General features: G+C 36.4%; 2 protein-coding genes and 1 long non-coding RNA gene across 3 annotated transcripts; all 3 read left to right on the top strand.

Moving 5' to 3' along the window:
* Window positions 1–2347: 2347 nt before the first annotated feature.
* LOC120340048 (uncharacterized) lies at window positions 2348–4806 on the top strand. Its single transcript, XM_078115887.1, has one exon. The coding sequence runs from the start codon at window positions 2359–2361 to the stop codon at window positions 3757–3759; it is 1401 nt and encodes a 466-aa protein (XP_077972013.1). The 5' UTR covers window positions 2348–2358; the 3' UTR covers window positions 3760–4806.
* Window positions 4807–7055: 2249 nt separating this feature from the next.
* LOC120337388 (E3 SUMO-protein ligase ZBED1-like) lies at window positions 7056–10483 on the top strand. Its single transcript, XM_039405148.2, has one exon. The coding sequence runs from the start codon at window positions 7969–7971 to the stop codon at window positions 9811–9813; it is 1845 nt and encodes a 614-aa protein (XP_039261082.2). The 5' UTR covers window positions 7056–7968; the 3' UTR covers window positions 9814–10483.
* Window positions 10484–11460: 977 nt separating this feature from the next.
* LOC144427156 (uncharacterized) lies at window positions 11461–12601 on the top strand. The gene is made up of 3 exons (XR_013477779.1): window positions 11461–11576; window positions 12085–12156; window positions 12245–12601. It is a non-coding gene; the product is annotated as an uncharacterized LOC144427156 (long non-coding RNA).
* Window positions 12602–18140: the final 5539 nt, after the last annotated feature.

Here is an 18140-nt window from a genome sequence, read left to right as displayed (position 1 = left end):
GGCTATTACTTTTATTTCTTTTAAATATTCCGTTAAGCTGTATGGGATCCGTTTTTTGTGTGCTGTAACGTACAAAAATTGCCACCATGTGGCGGTTCCGCCAACGCATATGAGCACAACGTGTCCATATATTTGAGCATGACTCTCCTGTTACTAATATATAGATTTCTCATTGTTGCATTGCAAAATACAATCTTTCGAAAAGAACTTTCGATAATGTGATTCTAACTTGAGGTCCGGTTATCTAGCACAGGGCTTGCCAAACTTTTGAGCTCGCGACCCCTTTTAATATATTTTTTTCGCGGTCCTTGTTCACGTTAATAATGCAGTTCGAAATATGCATTTCAATACTTTTTTTTTTTAATTCTCAACTTTTAGTAGCCTAGTCAATAACAAAAACAAGCATGTATTTACTCAGATTAACGTTACTCGATTATTCAGTGTAACAGGTGCAAATGCTTTTTGCTGCATGGCCAGCCAAGCCGTGGCTCAATGTTTGTTTATGCAGGCCTACATGATGAATTACGATGCCTGGCCACCGGCATGGTCCTTATCCGGAATTGTTCACTCTTACTGATTAAACTAGCATAAGGCAGTGCGGCGCCAAATTATCAAGGAAAACACACCTACACGGAAAATATGCTGCTCCAAAATAAAACACAATCATCGTTGATATTTACTTTATGCCGTTTGAGGGCTACAAACATGTAGGCCTAAGGAATGAAGGCAAAAGGTTAACTTTTTTTTTTTTTTACCTCTGCCTGGTTTTTCTTTAAAATGCTATAAAATCACTCGTGTTCGATAAACTCAGTTCAGCAAATGGATAAATACAGACTACGAAATTGCAACTTGCAGGGTTTACCTCTTCTGTTACAATAGACCCTACGTAACAGAAAGTAAACAACATAGAACGGTAAAATGAATTTGATCATTCTCATCATTTGCAACAATGAGAAACAATAAGACATTTACAATGAATAAAATCGAGGCGCACTTCGCCTCCGGGAACCGCTAGCTTAACGATTAAAGCCGGCATTGTTATGCAAGCACGCGCAAATCGGGTCTTACGATCAAAATATGCAATATTATGCGAGCGCGATGATTCTACCGTGTTTCTCCGAAAATAGGACCAAGCCTGGATTTTAAAAAACTCCGATGGAAGTTTGTCGTTTCAATTTTGCTAGGGTGTCGTAAAGTTTCGCATTTCGTGAATATTTCAACCAACCCATATCTTCTACTTTTACTGAAAAAAGGGAAGATTAAATCGATCTTGCCTGTGATGGTGTTATATTAAAAAAGGTTGATTCTGAAAATTCGGTTTTATGTAAATAAAGATTATTTTTCCTTGGTTCAAAAATCGTTGCGCACTCCTATCCCCTTTGCGATTTCGTATTTATATGAAGCAGGGTTTTTACCATGGTTATCATAAATCAAAACGTGCTATTCATAAGTAAATGGAAATCGGTATTCATATTTTGTATATTAAAAAATATCATTATTCTCTACATCCCCCCAAAATAGACCCTAGTGCTATTTTCAAAAGAAAATTAAAGACACTGTCTTATTACCGGGGAAACACGGTATGATGATGTATTCGCTCGGAAATTTTTGTTTTACACTATTTTTAATAATTGTATTTCGAATCAAGAGTCTGAAAAAGTACAATAAATATAGTACCTTGTTTTCTTTGCGGCCCCTAAAATTTGTTTCGCGGCCCCTAGTTTGGGAAGCCCTGATCTAGCATGTTCCAAAAGATTCGATAATCTCCAGACACTCGGTGAGGGAAAATATACTAACAAATTTTATTAAAGACCAGTATTACTTAGTCAAATATGGCATGTTATGGTGGATTTTTCGTCATATTTCGATATTAATAGTTTTGGTATTGCAGCGATAGTATTCCAATTTCAAATAGCTAAATTAGTTTGACGCGAAAAAGTCAAGATAATGAAGTATAAACAAAACCGTATTCAACTTCAGTGTAATAATACAAGCTTATCTTAGGTGCAATGCTATCTGTAATATTAAATGAAAAAAAGATAAAGAATGCTTATTTTTAGAGTGCTCGCGTTCACAAAGAGTCTAGCGCCATGGACGATAGATAAACTTTGAGCCTTCCCGTTCTCGAGGAATCTAGCGCTAAAAATAACAAACGTAGTTCCATTCTAGTTTGAGTGTCTTATCTTAGCGATATTTATTTTGCACCAGACTGTGTATTATCATTGGTAAAACTTGAGCGCCCGTGTGACTTTTATTATCTGATAATTTAGGTAAACATTTGTTTACAATAAAACTATTTATCCGATTGTATTACACATATATATACACTTCAATCAGCTTCTTTCATTCAATATTCTGATGAAATACTTCCAGATACTAGCAACCAAAATGGAGGAGGATATAGAAAGTAGGTCTCACGAATGCGGTATTTGTGGTAAAAGTTTTCGTTCGATTAGTAAACTAAGAACCCATCAATTGACGCACACCGGGGAACGACCACATAAGTGCGACACTTGTGGCAAGGGATTTACTCAAAATTGTAACTTGAAACGCCACGTGCGATTGCACTTCCCTGATATGCCACTGAATCAAAAGAAAATTGTTAAACAGAGAAAGTTGCACGAATGCGGTATTTGTGGTAAAAGTTTTCGTTGGATTGGTCATTTCCAAAACCACCAAAACAAACATACTGGGGAACGACCACATAAATGTGAAATTTGTGGCAAGGGATTTGCTCAAAACGGTCATTTAAAAAACCATTCACGATTGCACTTTCCTGATAATCCGCAAAATCTAGGAAGGAAGATTAATCAAAGTAAGTTGCACCAATGCGGTATTTGTGATAAAAGTTTCCGTTTGATCAGTGGTCTTAGAAGCCACCAAACGACACACACTAGAGAAAGACCACACGAGTGTGAAATTTGTTGCAAAACATTCACTCAAAAGAGTCGCTTGACAGCCTATTTACGATCGCATTTTTACGATGAGACACAAAGTCAACATAAATGTGAAGTTTGCGAAAAAGTACTAAACGACATGCGGAGTAAAACTATTCACATGAGACAACACACAGGGGAAAGACCCTATAAATGTGATGAGTGTGGAAAGGGCTTTTGTGACAAAAGTAATTTGAGAAAACATATGAATCGACATACAAAGAAATTTGTCTGTGGAATCTGTGAACGGCAATTTGGCTGCAAGTCCCATCTTAATCATCATATGCTTACACATACAAAAGAGAAGAGATTTGGATGCACAATTTGCGATAAGTTATTTGCACGTAAAGAGAATTTAAAGTTGCACATGAGAAGACATACTAATGAATATCAATTCAAATGTGAGATATGTGGCGTCATCAAGGTGCAGCAATGCGAACTGAATATTCATATGCGTACACACACGGGTGAAAAACCATTTATCTGTAAATTATGCGGAAAGACATTTAGTCAACAAGGTAGTCTGACTCTTCATATGCAAACAGTACATTCCAACGCAAAGCCTTATGAATGTGAGATATGTGAAAAAAAATTTGCCGCACAAGCATATGTCAACGCCCACATAAAGCGTAACCATTCGAAATGCAAAAGTGATTTAAATACAGACAAAGTTGAACAGGAACGTATTGATCACATGTATTCAGAGAGCACCGTTATTCCTTATCAGGTTGATCAAAACGAAGAGACGTCGCAGCATGAATTACAAACACCTCAAGTAATTGAAATCAAAGAAGAGTTGCACTCAGGATCTGATCACGAATAACTTGAATTATATGCGCAAGGTGTTATGAACATTCTCGCACCATTGATTCACTTTTGCCACACTTCTGATGGATGAAAGTTTTGCTCGCCTGGGACATGAACCTCTCTCAGGAAAAATACTTTTTTATACACAACTGATGTATTTGAATCAGAATGTTTGTCAGTGAATAAGATTTGATATTTTTCTTATGGTCAGAGTACATATTCGGTCCTCACCACCATTCCTGCTTTGAATAACAGCAGCAAATATCAAGCGCAACTCGTACGAAGAAAACATCAAAATGAACTATTTATCTTGTAGCGTATATGAATATTTTTGGCGCTACCGAAGTATGTGCACCAAGATGGCCCACAACCTGAACCCTGACCCGGTACACATAATATGTTCGGGTTGTTCGTCATCTTGGTGCACATAATTCTGGAGATCCCTATTTTTTTTAAAGTTGACTTAAAAGTGTAACTCAAATTGAAATGGATTTTAAATTATGTGTTTTTATGTATATTACTGCAATAAAAGCCACCACGGTGGCCTAGCACAACAACTTCCTACTCCAGAGTCCATAAACAATGGACAGCTTTGCATTGCATGCATAATATGAATACAAAATAGTGAAATGGAACTACTGCCCATTGTGGTCTATCTCGCACAAAAAATTGCTTCACATGCAAGTCTGCGGTTTAACTCAAGACTTGGCTCATATATGCAATTGGTTCAGGTTGACTCATTGCTTTTTAGTATGAACCAGTGCGTATTATTATTGGGTAATTTCAATTAAAAAAGGGGGCAAGGCTGGTAACCACTGATCTTGTTGTTTAGCACATATTTAGACCGATCGCGGTAAAGATAAATACCATCAGTTAGTAAGGGCATACGGCGATTGTTTTGCAGCGGGATAATGAAATTTTCCAGTCAAAAATTAGTATATATACCTATGTAGAATGAAAGGGAGTAATTTATGCAAATAAAATTGCCTTGGTGTCAAAATTAGAAGACGTCCGTACCACCACCTCGAAACCAAACACCCACGCTCGTGTTATTCAAACCAGCGTGGGCCGTAACGTCTGCAAGCCATTCTATTCACCTCGAAAAATATACAAACGAATTCTGTTGCGTCCACGGTTACATGTCTTGTTCCTTTCGCGTATATTGAACTATTTCTTATACTCTGCATGTTATGGTGGATTCCTCGCCATATTTCGGTATTGCAGCAATGATTCCAAATTTATTACACCATGACGTGAGTTTGAAATAAAAACTTCAGGTGACAAGATACTTAAGTTTGCCATTATTCTGACCAGTCATGCAAACGCAAAATACTTCAATGCCTTTCTCGAAATAACGAGACTTCAGATTAGAATGTCATGCTATCTGTATTGTCGAGGGAACGCACGATAAAAAAAGCTCATTTTTAGGGACTTGCGCCATAAAATATAAACTTAAAGCCTTCCTCGAAGAGTCTAGCACAGGGTCGTCCAACCCGTGGCCCGCAGAAGAGTTTTGAGTGGCCAGCGCAGTATTTTTCTAAATTAAATAAACTAAACTCAACCCGATGTCTCCCACAAATTTGAGACACAATTGACTCCTTCCATAAGAAATGAAGTAAATTATTATTAAAAAAAAATTTTCCTCGTCGTTCAAATGCGCGAGAAACACGACTAAAAGAAAATTTTGGTGACATCGCTTTCAATATACCTTGGCTGTAGTAAGCCCTGATATAGACGCTTTGTCTATTTCAGCCTGTTGTATTCAACCTCCCTCCACAGCGAGCAGTGAATTTTATATAGGGTAAGGCGCTTTATATATAGGATCTTGCGCTCTGGTCGACATCGATGTTTTCTTTATTTCTCGAAGGCCCGCGAGTTTTGCTCAACAATATCGGAAGCTATGGTGCGATCATTGGTCGAGGAAAATTATAGGAATAAATTTGCAACCCAAATTTATTTATTATGATTATTATCTTTCGTGTACGCTTGGATCATCCTTATCGCCAATAAGTACAATATCTTTGCTACTGGCTCTGGTATACGTTTCTGCAATTTATTCACTGCGTAAAACGTGTTTAGATATTCGCAATAGCTTTGTGCAATCCAAGCGTTTTATTCAGCGACGCGAAAATGCTAACGTAAATCAGAACTGGTATATATATATATATTTATTCGACTATGCGGCCCGAGTTTCCTTATCTGAAAGTGCCCGCGGCAAAAAAAGGTTGGACATGCCTGTTTAGTTGATGATGCTCAGACAATCTCGCGGAATTAAGGGGAACCAAACCACTAATACTAATATACAGTGGTCTAAACAAAGATCTTACGGGCTCGAGTTAATAAAACCTAGATGGACAGTGAAATTATTATAAACATCGATGTGTGAGGAAATTCTATGTACTGAAATTCCTATCCTAAGTCGAAATGATTCAATTATTCGTTCGATCCGCTCTATAGTCTATAGCAGGGTGGTCCAAGGTTGTCGGCTTTTCAGGCCACAATAATGTCAATTTAATATAAAACTTACTGTTATCGTGGAAACACATTGATTAGTATTTGTCATTATCAAGCTAAAACATGCAAAAACTCACTGAGACATTCAACAGTCTTTCTATATATATATTTAGTGTAAGATTTCAAATGGAAGAAGTGCTTCCGTAAATATAAGTGCCCTATGGTGGCCCATCGTTGTCACGCGTAAAATTGAAAAAAAAAAAAAAAAAAAAATGCAAAAAATATTAAAAATAAAAACGATAATAAAATAAAAACGAAATAAAAAAGAGCGAAAAAAAAAATGAATGAAAAGGTTGACAACGATGGACCGCCTCCTGGCCCATCGTTGTCACGCGTTTTTATTTTGAGAAAACTTGCTTCTGCTTGGGACCAACGTTGTAATGCATAATCCCACGCACACAAACCGTGTTCCCTGGGTTTCTAACTCACTACTGATTTTCTTGAGCAATATTCAATAAACTCAAAACGAAAATGTTCTAAAAATTCTCCATGCTACAAGTTCAACTAGAAGTAATATATTTATAATAATGATAAGAGAATATAGAATTGAGTACGAAAATTCGGGAAATTTGTTTTTACGTGTAGAAGGTAATTGAATTGGAGAATGCTGCTCAACTGCTCAGTTGTCCGGACACTCTTGCGATACCGGTACCGTGTGACCGTATCTGTAACCATGCAATTACTCATGAAACGAATGGCAGATACGGACGAATGATAAATCGCGCGGACTCAACCATTTATTTCAATCCATCCCTCGATTCACCATATTCTACCAGACTATCCATATCTAGGGATGGCGGAATCGATTCTTCGTGGAATCGACTAGAATCGATTCCGACGCACTGGAATCGATTCTTAAAAATTTGGTTGTCAACAAGGTATATAACGTTTTGTGACAAGTCCGTCGCCGTATAAACTTGCTAAGTGAGTTTCTACGACGCCGCAAATATCGTTATTTTTTTACACGCTTATCGCACTCGCTCGTTTGCGCGCGTCATGTGAGCACGCGGCACTTTCGGACCATTCCGTATCTTGTTTCTCTTGATTACTGTGAGGGAGAATTAGTGGTGCTTCTTCACTTTTTATCTCGCACGCCATTGGCTGCTACATTCCCCCGCTTCACTCGCTTGTTTGCGCTGGCACATTTCGTCTAGCGAGGGCGGCTTGAAGCGTCGCGCGACAGTTCCAAAAAAACTCATGTTGCGCGACTTGATTTGCGTTTATGATATTACACCGGACTAGTTTATATTCACAAATGCAAGCGTTAGGCTGTTTAGTGTTGTGTCTGTCAAACGCCATTTATTTTGTACATTGTAGACTTCTCCATTTAGTCTTGCGATAGGACATTTTGTAGGCTAGTCTGCTAGTACTGTGATTATCAGACCTGTATATATACTGGTAGTCTAACTGAATAGTCTGATAGTAGATTAGCTCATTGGACAATTACTATTCCGGCAGTCCCGGTATAGTAGGCTGCTGTACCGGTACCTCTTTCTTATGTAAGTAATATTACTGTGTTAAGGGTCCTATACAGTACAATGGCCCGAGATGGTTCACCATGTGATTGAGCCATCATAATACGGTACGGTACCCTATTACAGTTTTAGCTTTCTCTTTCAGGAAATATAACAATATTCTTCTCATTTACAGAATATTCTACATACTATTGAAAACTTAGCTACATTCAGACATTTAAATCAGAGTGCCCAATATGAAGAGGAGTGGAGCACATCGGCGAAAGTCTGTCGTTTGGCACCACTTTAAGGAGATTAACAATAATGGAATAGTCAAAGTTAAATGCTTCCATTGTGGAGAAACTATGGCTTTTCACAACAGTACTTCTAACATGCTGAAGCATATGAATGGCCGTCATCCTTTTGTAAAATTGCAAGAAGATGACATCCAAAGTTGCAGTGAAACGTGTACGAGTGCATCGAAGAAGAGTTCAAATTCTAATTCCAGCAGCATTAGTGCCGGTAGCCAAAATCTTAGTTTCTCAGAAACTGAGACATCAAGAATGAAACAGACAATATTGCCTTATCGGAACTTACAACACGTTACACCTATGGAGGCTAAAAGAATTGATGATGGCATTGTCAATATGGTTGTTGGTGATTTACGTCCAATCAACATTGTTTCAGGCAGATATTTTCAAAACTTGGTAGCTATGCTAGCTCCGCCAGGATACACGATTCCATCCAGGCAAACAATAACAACCAAAGTAGAAGATCTTTACAGAGAAAAGAAAGAAGTTGTAATGAATGAACTTCTCAATGCCACATATGTGGCACTGACAACAGATGCCTGGACTAGCATAAAGCATGAATCATATTTGTGTGTCACCGCACACATTCTTTCCCAGGATTTCAATATAAATTCATTTGTACTTTCAACAAAGCAACTTGATGACAAGCAAACTGGAGAAAATATAGCAGGCTGGATACAAGAGATTGTTTCTGATTTTGGTGTTCCTTTCTCAAAAATTGTCTCGATAACAACAGATAATGGTTCGAATATGATTGCAGCTGTTAACCTATTGAAAAGAGAGCACAATCTAAATGCAATTCGATGTGCCGCTCACACCCTGCAGTTGTGCTTACAGAGGGGATTTGCCCTGAGGGACATTGTCGACATGTTGGAAACGGCCAGAAAAATTGTGAACTTTTTTAGACGATCTGCATCAAACATGCTGTGCCTTAGAAAAAAGTATGAGGAGATAACAGGGAAGCCATTATTGTTGGACCTAATAATCGATGTGTCCACCAGGTGGAACTCTACTTATGAAATGCTCTTGAGACTCAATGAACTGAAATGGCACATCCGTGCAGTGGTCTCTGAACTTGGAGAAGGTAATCGAAGAGAATTATCACATCTTGAAATGAAGGAACATTACTGGGAAATTTTGCAAGATTTATTGCCAATTCTACAGCCCTTTAAGGTAGCAACAGCATTTTTGGAAGGCAACAATTATATAACCTTGTCTTCCCTAAAGCCAGTACTTAAAGGGTTGGTGAAAAAGATAAGTGTTGGTAACCCTAATGAAAATACAAGAATTGTTGGGTTTCGGAATACAGTTTTTGGCATGTTGAACTCATACTTTGAAATATGTCTGAAAGATGACGGAAGTACAATATTTGATATTGCATATGTCTTGGATGCAAGATACAAAACGAAATCCATGAAGCAAGATGCATCGAGAAAAGTCAAAAATTTGTTGCAATTCGAAGTGGAAAATATTTACACATCAGAGATAGAACAACCTGCAGTCCAGCAGAGTGGAATGGCAACAGAACTACACGAAAGAAATAATAAATCATGTATTGAAAATCTAATCAACGACGGTATGGACAGTTCTGAAGAGAGTGGCGGCGATGTTGGTGAATTGACTAGGGAGATGGAGGTTTCAGCTGAGATTTCTAAATATTTAAATGATAGATATCTTGGCTTATCAGCAACCCAAGAAGAAATGCTGCAGTGGTGGAAACGAAACAAAAAAGTGTATCCAAACATCGCAGTTGTCGTACAGAAGTACCTCTGCATCAGTGTTCACTATTAGCGCACTTTTTTGCGAAAATTGCGAAGCACTTTCGCAACTTTTTTAGGGACTGCGAAATAGCACTTTTTTCCGATTTTGAATGGAATAAAAATTCAAAGTTAACAAATATTTTCGAGTATTAGGTTGACAAATAAGTAACATACTAGTACTTTTGTATTTCAATTCTGCATATCATAACGATATTTACCAGAATTCTGACCTATGAGATGCAGACATAGAAGATAAAGCTTATGCATTAACGGCAAAATTCTTGTTTATAATATGATTATTATACAAGCACACGGATTCCGCTTCTCCCGCATAAACGCTCCCGGCGTCTTTGAAACCAGATGTTGGAATACTACACAGTGCGTTTCTTTGAACGAGAGTGGTCATGTGACTATCAATGATATCGATGAATTCAAAATGACTATAAAAGTGTTAGTAAAGTGTTATAGTCACTTTGGATGAATTGTGACCAAAGTGCACGATTTTCAAATCAGACGAAACTTTTAGCTGCATGTCACAGATTTGCAAAATCACCAAATTCACAAAATACCATTAAGTGCCATTTTATTGTAATCACAATGTTGAAAGCACGTGGCATTTTCCGGAATTTTGCGATATTTACACAACTATTTCTCATTGATATACGAGTACGAGTGGGCAAAATTTAATATTTTTTTGGGTAATCTATATTCCCGCCCTCTCTTTTTTACAAATATGAATTTTGTCATCGAAGTTTTATATTTCGGGTTTACCCGTGGTTCACATCGGCAACAGCTGTTGAAGACATTGAAGACTCAAATTAACATTTGCGTTTGCTTTAAAACCTATCAAGATTTGTATATTTACCGTCCTAATTTTATGCAAATGGTAATATTATTGTCGATACCGTGATGCAGATATTTATTAAGACGATAATATCTTTCTCATGTTTTTCTATGGTGATAAAGTTCCCAAATTCAAAATTGTGCCAATCCTGAATGTTGATTTACAATAGTGATTGAATAATTCGGCAATAAAGGCATTTCTGCGTGGTCATGGGACGAGATGACGTTAATGAACAGCACTTCTTTTACAGGATATTTTACGTATGCGACTTAATGCTAAAAAGATTGGGCTCGAGTGCTTTTTTTTCGAGTGCTCGAGTGCCTAATAGAGGTCAGGCGCTAATTGTAACTGATTCCCTCAAGTTTCAACGTGTTTTCAACAAAACAATACCCCGGCGATAATTATAGCTAAAATGTTTCCCAGCAATTCACAATTTTATTTATGGAATTTGCAAATTCACCAGTTTCTTGACGATTTTGATAATGTCACGCCCTAATTATTCGTGCAAAAAATACTCCCCTTCTTCCGCGGCGGTTTGACGGGTTCTTTGTTCCATTCTTCAGAAAGTTCTGACACGGGGGATATAGAATACTGAATCCGGAGGGTTGAATCCCTGTCGACTTACTGGCGATTTTCCGTTTTGGAATGGGTGAAACGTTCTCTATTTTAAATTAAATGACGTTTCGCGGGCTAGAGTTCTCCCCGAATATGATGTGTACCAGACGTTAGTCAGACCAATGACATTAAACAACATGATGCGCAACTCCGGCATTTTTGTCCGAAGATCGTATTCGATAGCACGCTCCAATGCACATACTTGACGAGACGAAAACGAGCGGATGTGTGGTGCTTTCAAGGCGTAACACGAATGGTGTTCGTGCCTGCTTTGACAGTTGTTGTCGATTTTAATGATATTTTTGAAAGTTGGGGTAAAAAGAAATCGGTAAAAGGTAAGGTGAATACTATTGTTGTATATATGTGGGAAAGCCAGCCTTTGTCAAATACTAGGAAGTTATTAATTCAGTACGGTACGTAGTTGCCCATTTGCCGAAATTACATATTTACTTACCCCTTATGGTTTCAAATAGTTTATGCACCTCCAGTTAGATTTTTTTTAATCAGTGAGGATATATACTCATTGTTGATTGCTGCTCATTGTAACATACTATTACGCATTCACTTTTATTTGCGTATTGAATCAAAGTGTTAACAAGTTCACCCAACATTTCACTCATACCGGTCTATATTGTATAGTCTGATTTCTCAAGTATTTGGAGCCACGAATGCTTTTAATTTTCTGACTAAACCCTTTTATTAGTTGGTTTATATACCAAATTCAGTAAAATATTTTTTAAATAAAACATGAGATATTGGATTTATTAGCTTTTCCATTCTGAATCATATAGACTGCTTTATTTATTCTTAACGAAAATTAATAAATCTCCTCTCTTTCTTCAGATGTGAAAGTTGTGGACAAACCTGTCTAAGCATTGTGAGACTCTTGCAGCACAAGAGGCAATAGCAGAAATAGTAAGTATATCAATCAAGAAATTAAGCCGACATAAAGCAAAACTTTCAACTATTCGTCTAATCTCAATTTCCTATTATTTATTCACAGGACAACTATAGTAGACGGGGAGATATCAGAAGTCTGGCGACATATCAGTGACAGTGTGATTCCAAGAAATATAATGCAATTGGAAATAGAAAATTGCAATAGAAAAACAACCTATGGAGGCATGCAAAGACATTTGACCCTCCGGTAGAGTTGTGTATGGCCCCCACATCCTGCAGGGCTTGAGGAAAATAACTAAAAATTCCAAAGAGTAAGATTGCATAAGCGGTCTTATTTGTAAAAAGGCACAAAACACGCCAGACATACTTAAAACAGCTTTGGAAATGAGGATTACGGGTACCTCACTGCACCTGTGTTATATTTGGTTCATCAACTTTTGGTAGTACTATAGAAGAAATTCCGGAAGGGGTATAATCATCATTCATGATAAAATACTATCATATATTTTTTGAACAACTTCAATCTAGACCAGGGATCTCAAACTCTCGGCCCCAGAGAACTTCCAGTGCGGCCCTCGAACGCTTAACAATAATTGTAATAGTATTTTGGAAGTTTTTTTTTTATCTAAATGTAATAGATATTTCAAACCTTCTAAAGTGAAATTGATTATTCACACAGAAAACAATTTACTGAAAGTAGTTTTGGAATATTAATTTTTTTTGTCCACATTTTGACCCAATTAAGAATACACATCAAGCTAGCAAAAGAATACTTGAATAAAACACTTGAGTAATTAAATTAAACGCAAAGTACATGAAGAAGGTGGCATTTTCGAAGAAAATGGGAGTTGTAACATTTCTGCTCTTCACAAAATTCTGAAGCACATTGTTTAATTTGTCATATTTCCATCAATACAATCAAAAAACACAATAAGCTCAGCAGTCAATATGACAAATTCGAAGACCAACTTCGAACAGAAAATTTCCATGTGTTTGTATATTAATATAATTATACAACGAAGTAGTTACTAAAAATCAATATCAATAATAATTCAAGCAATCCTATGCCACGCAATGTAGTGCGAAATGTCTTGTCGAAAAAATCTGTCATTTGTTTTTTTACTGATCTATACATGAAATGATAAAAGTAACTTTTTTGCATTACTGGAATTAATTAAACATTCGTAAAGATCCAGATAAACCCATGATCATGTGGCCTCGTTAGTTAGAGTTGGTACTATAAAATCATTTCAGACTGGCCTTAGTATGCTGGTGACACAAAAAAGATGCCAAACGCCAGGACAAATGTAATTATTAAAACATTGAGTTTATACTGTAGTATTTTTGTTAATTTTAGGTTCATATATTTAGATTAAGTTATTTTTAGTGTATGTAATATTCTTTCCTTATTCAAAGCTTGTTCAAAAATGATTTTGATGGTTGTACATAGAATTTTACGATTTTTTATAATAAATACTGTAACTTGCAAATGTTGCAATAATAGTGGAATGCAAATATTAATATGTAATTGCATTTGAAATTGGAGAAAATAATAAAACCTAATCCAACTGTTTAGTTGCATCACAATATATGTCACAAACTAAAACTATCTTAAAAATATCTTTTGAGTATACATTATCAAAAACTGTTTGCGGCTCTTTTTACAGTATTCAAAATGCAATGCGGCTCTCGAAAACCCATGAGTTTGACACCACTGATCTATTCTAGACGATTCAAGCATTGCTTTGGGAAATTATATCACTTCAATTAAATTGAAATAATCTCGCTATATTAAATACAAAATCGTTGCTATCATAAAGGTAAACCAATTCAGCCACTCGAAATATATTGGCCTTCACAAAGCAATGGAGGCAAAATTGAGAGTTCATGAGCTATGAACATTTGTTCTTTTCTTTGTCTTGAACTTTCCATACTCCACAGCCCCTATTAATTTTTATTAATTTTAATTACCATGTGATGGTCATACATATCTTTAACTTGTATTTTCTGTCATGATGTATTATCTCAATGTGCCAAACTATTAATTAGTGTGCATATTTTGCTTCCAGATGACATAAATGTATTGTCATGTTTATTACCTCAGCTTGGAGTATTGACAAGAAAAAGGTGCCAGTAAATTAAGTAAAATCCCTCAGAATAAATTTGTCTAAAATCGGAAGAAGGCAAAAAATCTAGGTAGTTTCCATCCACACAAGCATTTCAAGAAGACTTGCTCGAGCCAAACTAAATGAGCATCGTCAGGTGATCGGTAAGGCTGCAAGTTGAATTCAGCCCTGCAACCTCCTGCATAGAAGATAATATTAATTAGTGGGCTATGAGCTAAATTCCTAAATTTAAACAAACCTATCTACGATACATTATGTACCAGCAATGTTACCTACGATTAACTGAATATGTAATATGTCTAATAAATTCACCTACAAAAGCAAGTTCGATAGGTGCAAACTTTGTGTTATGGAATTGTATCGCAGCACAGTTTTGTATGACATTAAATGAAAATTTCAATGATTAAGCGCAAACATTAAAATTACTAACTTTGAACTTTGTCATTATCTGCAAAATGTTCCACACTAATCTTTCCGCTATCGCGTTTGTAATCTTCTCTGATAAAAAAAAAAAGTCTATGATGTCCAGAATTGCTCTTTACAGCTTGCCTGTTATTCCAGCTTTCCAAGTAAGCAAAACTTCTTAGATATAGAGATTATTTTGTTTCGTTACAGGCGCAAAAAGGCAGGTACTACACGTAAAAAAGACGCCGAGTAGCAAAAGCGAGCGGAAAACGGACGCGAAAGGCGACGAGAAATATGTGCATTGGAGCGTATCATGAAATACAATGTTTTGCCTGTAGTCTTATGGAGTGACGTCAGAGTTGCCTATCATGTTGTTTAATGTCATTGGTCAGACGATAGATAAAACATTATATTAATAATGACGCCCCGTTTTCGAAAATACAAAGTTATATCGCAAAAAATGCGTTTTGCAACCATGCGATACATTTGGAATGAAACATTATTTACGGTTAATTCAGATCATATTTTACTCTCCATGACACCCGGTATCCGAAAATACAGTTGTATCGCGAAAAATGTGTTTTGTTACATTTAAAATAAAACATTTTTGCGATTAATTTAGATCATATTTTCTTTTCACGACATCCGTTTCCGAATATACAAGGTTATATCGCGAAAATGTGTTTTGTAACATTTAAAATAAAACATTTTTGCGATTAATTTAGATCATATTTTACTTTTCAGGACACTCGTTTTGAAAATACAAGGTTATATCGCAAAATGTGTTTTGTTACATTTAAAATAAAACATTTTTACGGTTAATTTAGATCAAATTTCACCTTTCACGGCAACCCGTTTCCGAAAATATAAAGTTATATCACAAAAAATGCGTTTTGTTACATTTATTTTGCATTCCCAATAAAATACATATTTTCCCTAATTAAAGTCGTCAATGAAATTGTTCCCGTCGTTCAAGCTCGACACACGTTTGGACGAGGGTGGGGCGGTTTTTTGGTCAACGATAAATTAAAAAGTTGCCACACGTTATTTGTATAACGATAATAACTGAAAATTAAGTTTTTATAATAGAAGTGAATTTGTCTCAAGATGGTATTTTACGATTCTTGACCACAGAAAATAAACACGCCGACAGGCTTGGTTATAATTGATATCCGTTTAAATCATTTTACATTATTAATAAACGCGCCACACCAAGTGCGGCCATATAAATTGCAGTCGCATCGGTATGGACTGTATCTTTTTGGCGCTCTTACATTAATAATAATTTTCAACAAAACAATACCCCGACGGTCATTAAAGCTGAATTCGTTACCGAGTAATTCACAATTTTATTCACGGAATTTGCAATTTCAAGATCTCACTTGACGATTTTGATGATGTCATGCTCTAATTATTACTGCTTAAATGCCTCAAAATACAACAAATGTAATCATTTTCGACAATAACAAGCGCAACAATTCGTAAACGAGCCGTTATAACGAAATTCGCGATTGATTTTACCTCTCTCTTGTTTACAATTTTAACATCCCGCCGGCCATGTATGGTCGAATAAAATGTTCACATATTCGAAACATGACTTGGCCAAGGATGAAAGGGATCACTAAAGAGCTAATAGAAAGTACATACGCGAGGGTATGATAATAATATCGAGAATATTTGTGAGCATATCACAGGACGGAAATATTTATCATCTCACTTGCGAACATCGAGGTTTTGGCGGAATTGTACGATCATGTTGTCTTTCTTAAATAATAACTTTTTCAATAAATGTTCATTTTAGTTTTGCGTCTTTATTGTATGTCGGGTTTTCATTTATTTTAAATTCGAAACTGTCCGAAATACTCCAACAGGTGTATAAGTACAATAATAATAGTACTTACCAAAGTACTTACCAGGGAAGTTTAATACACACGATGTGTTAAGGGCGTCGTAACTCCCGTTTTTTTATTTGATTGTTTTCCATTCTGCTTAAAAAACAACGTCGTTTTGCTCTAACGTAACTCTCGCGACCAAATCTTTTTCGTCTTGTATGGCATCGTCTTGGCGCAATTTATTGCCGACTGAATTTTAATTGTGTTTTAGAATACCGTAAGTTATTTTCTGTTTGTTGGTTTCTAAACTTTACAAACTTGGTAGCAATTACTATTAATGTGAGATTTGTGCATATAAACGATAGAATATCGCGACTGGATGTCCGATATCTGAGAATGCGTACTTCTCTTTCAACATTAATTTTCAGGATATCAGCGTTCATGTGGTCGAATAAAAATTATTTATCAAATGGATTGGTATTTCGAGACACTCTCAAAATTATTTGGGATCCACTATCATATCATTCGTTTATTTTCAATATTCATGTTTTTTTCAAGAATCACCCTGTTATATTTCGTGTATCTCGCAAAAGAAAACTCTTTGGTGTCATCGTTCCTATTAGTGTAATTGAAATATATGGAAACCTCGCAAGTGGCGTTGTGATGCGAATATTTGATACTAGGTCAGCAGCATTACAAAGAGTGCTATTTATGAATGCTGAAAGTACACGGCAATACTAAACATTTTGCCAATATATGATGTTTTCTGCCCGAAATCGCACGCAAGCCAAGGCATGTCGACATTTAAGAATTACTGGTCTTTGGGTAAGCTCTGAAATAGTATAATATAAATGTAAATGAGAAACTAGGTCACGCTAGCTCACGAAACGAGAGGATTTTCAAAGTGATCTTGTGTAATATTTCGAAGAAAAAAGTTTGAAAGGAAAGTAGGTCAACCTATCTCCTAAAAGGGGAGTATCCTGCGTAATATTTCGGAGGGAACGTAGGTTAACCTATCTTTTACAACAGCGGGTGGCGACTTTCAAAGTGGTTCAAAATCACAAATTCATAATTATCAGATTAGGTTTAGTAATAAATCGAAAAGTTGAATTTCCAGGGCACCTAACCGTAATTAGTTGATTGCTATTTATATTTGGGGGGGGGGGGGGGGAGTTATTTTGCACGGGTTTTGTACAAATGATCCACCCTGTAGATAATATGGTTTCCAGCCTGCATGTATCAATCGTTGTCTGTTAGATGGAAGGAGTAACAAATGTGAAAGCCTTTGCTGTTCAAGCAAGTAAGCAACTGACACCGTGATACATTGCATGAAAGTTTTGTCCGCGGCAGGTGTTAGCAGATGTCCTTTCGTTGCCGATGAATTCGCTTGTTTTAATTAAACATGAATTCGCTTAAAGGGAACTCGGTTAACGGAAAGGCTTCTCTTTAATTCATAATATTAACCGGAGGAGCGCTTTTTCGAGTATCTATGCTGTTTTAAATGGGTTATATGAAAGGCTAGGGCACCTAACTCGTTAAAATCGGCAAAAGCACTTTCGCACTTTTTTTTTCGACTGCGAAGCACTTTCGCACTCATAATTCGCTTAGAGTTAACACTGCTCTGCATCCCAGCAAC

Source organism: Styela clava, chromosome 9, assembly GCF_964204865.1.
Source record: "Styela clava chromosome 9, kaStyClav1.hap1.2, whole genome shotgun sequence".
In the NCBI taxonomy this organism is placed as follows: domain Eukaryota; kingdom Metazoa; phylum Chordata; class Ascidiacea; order Stolidobranchia; family Styelidae; genus Styela; species Styela clava.
This window is presented reverse-complemented; position numbering and strand designations above follow the sequence as displayed.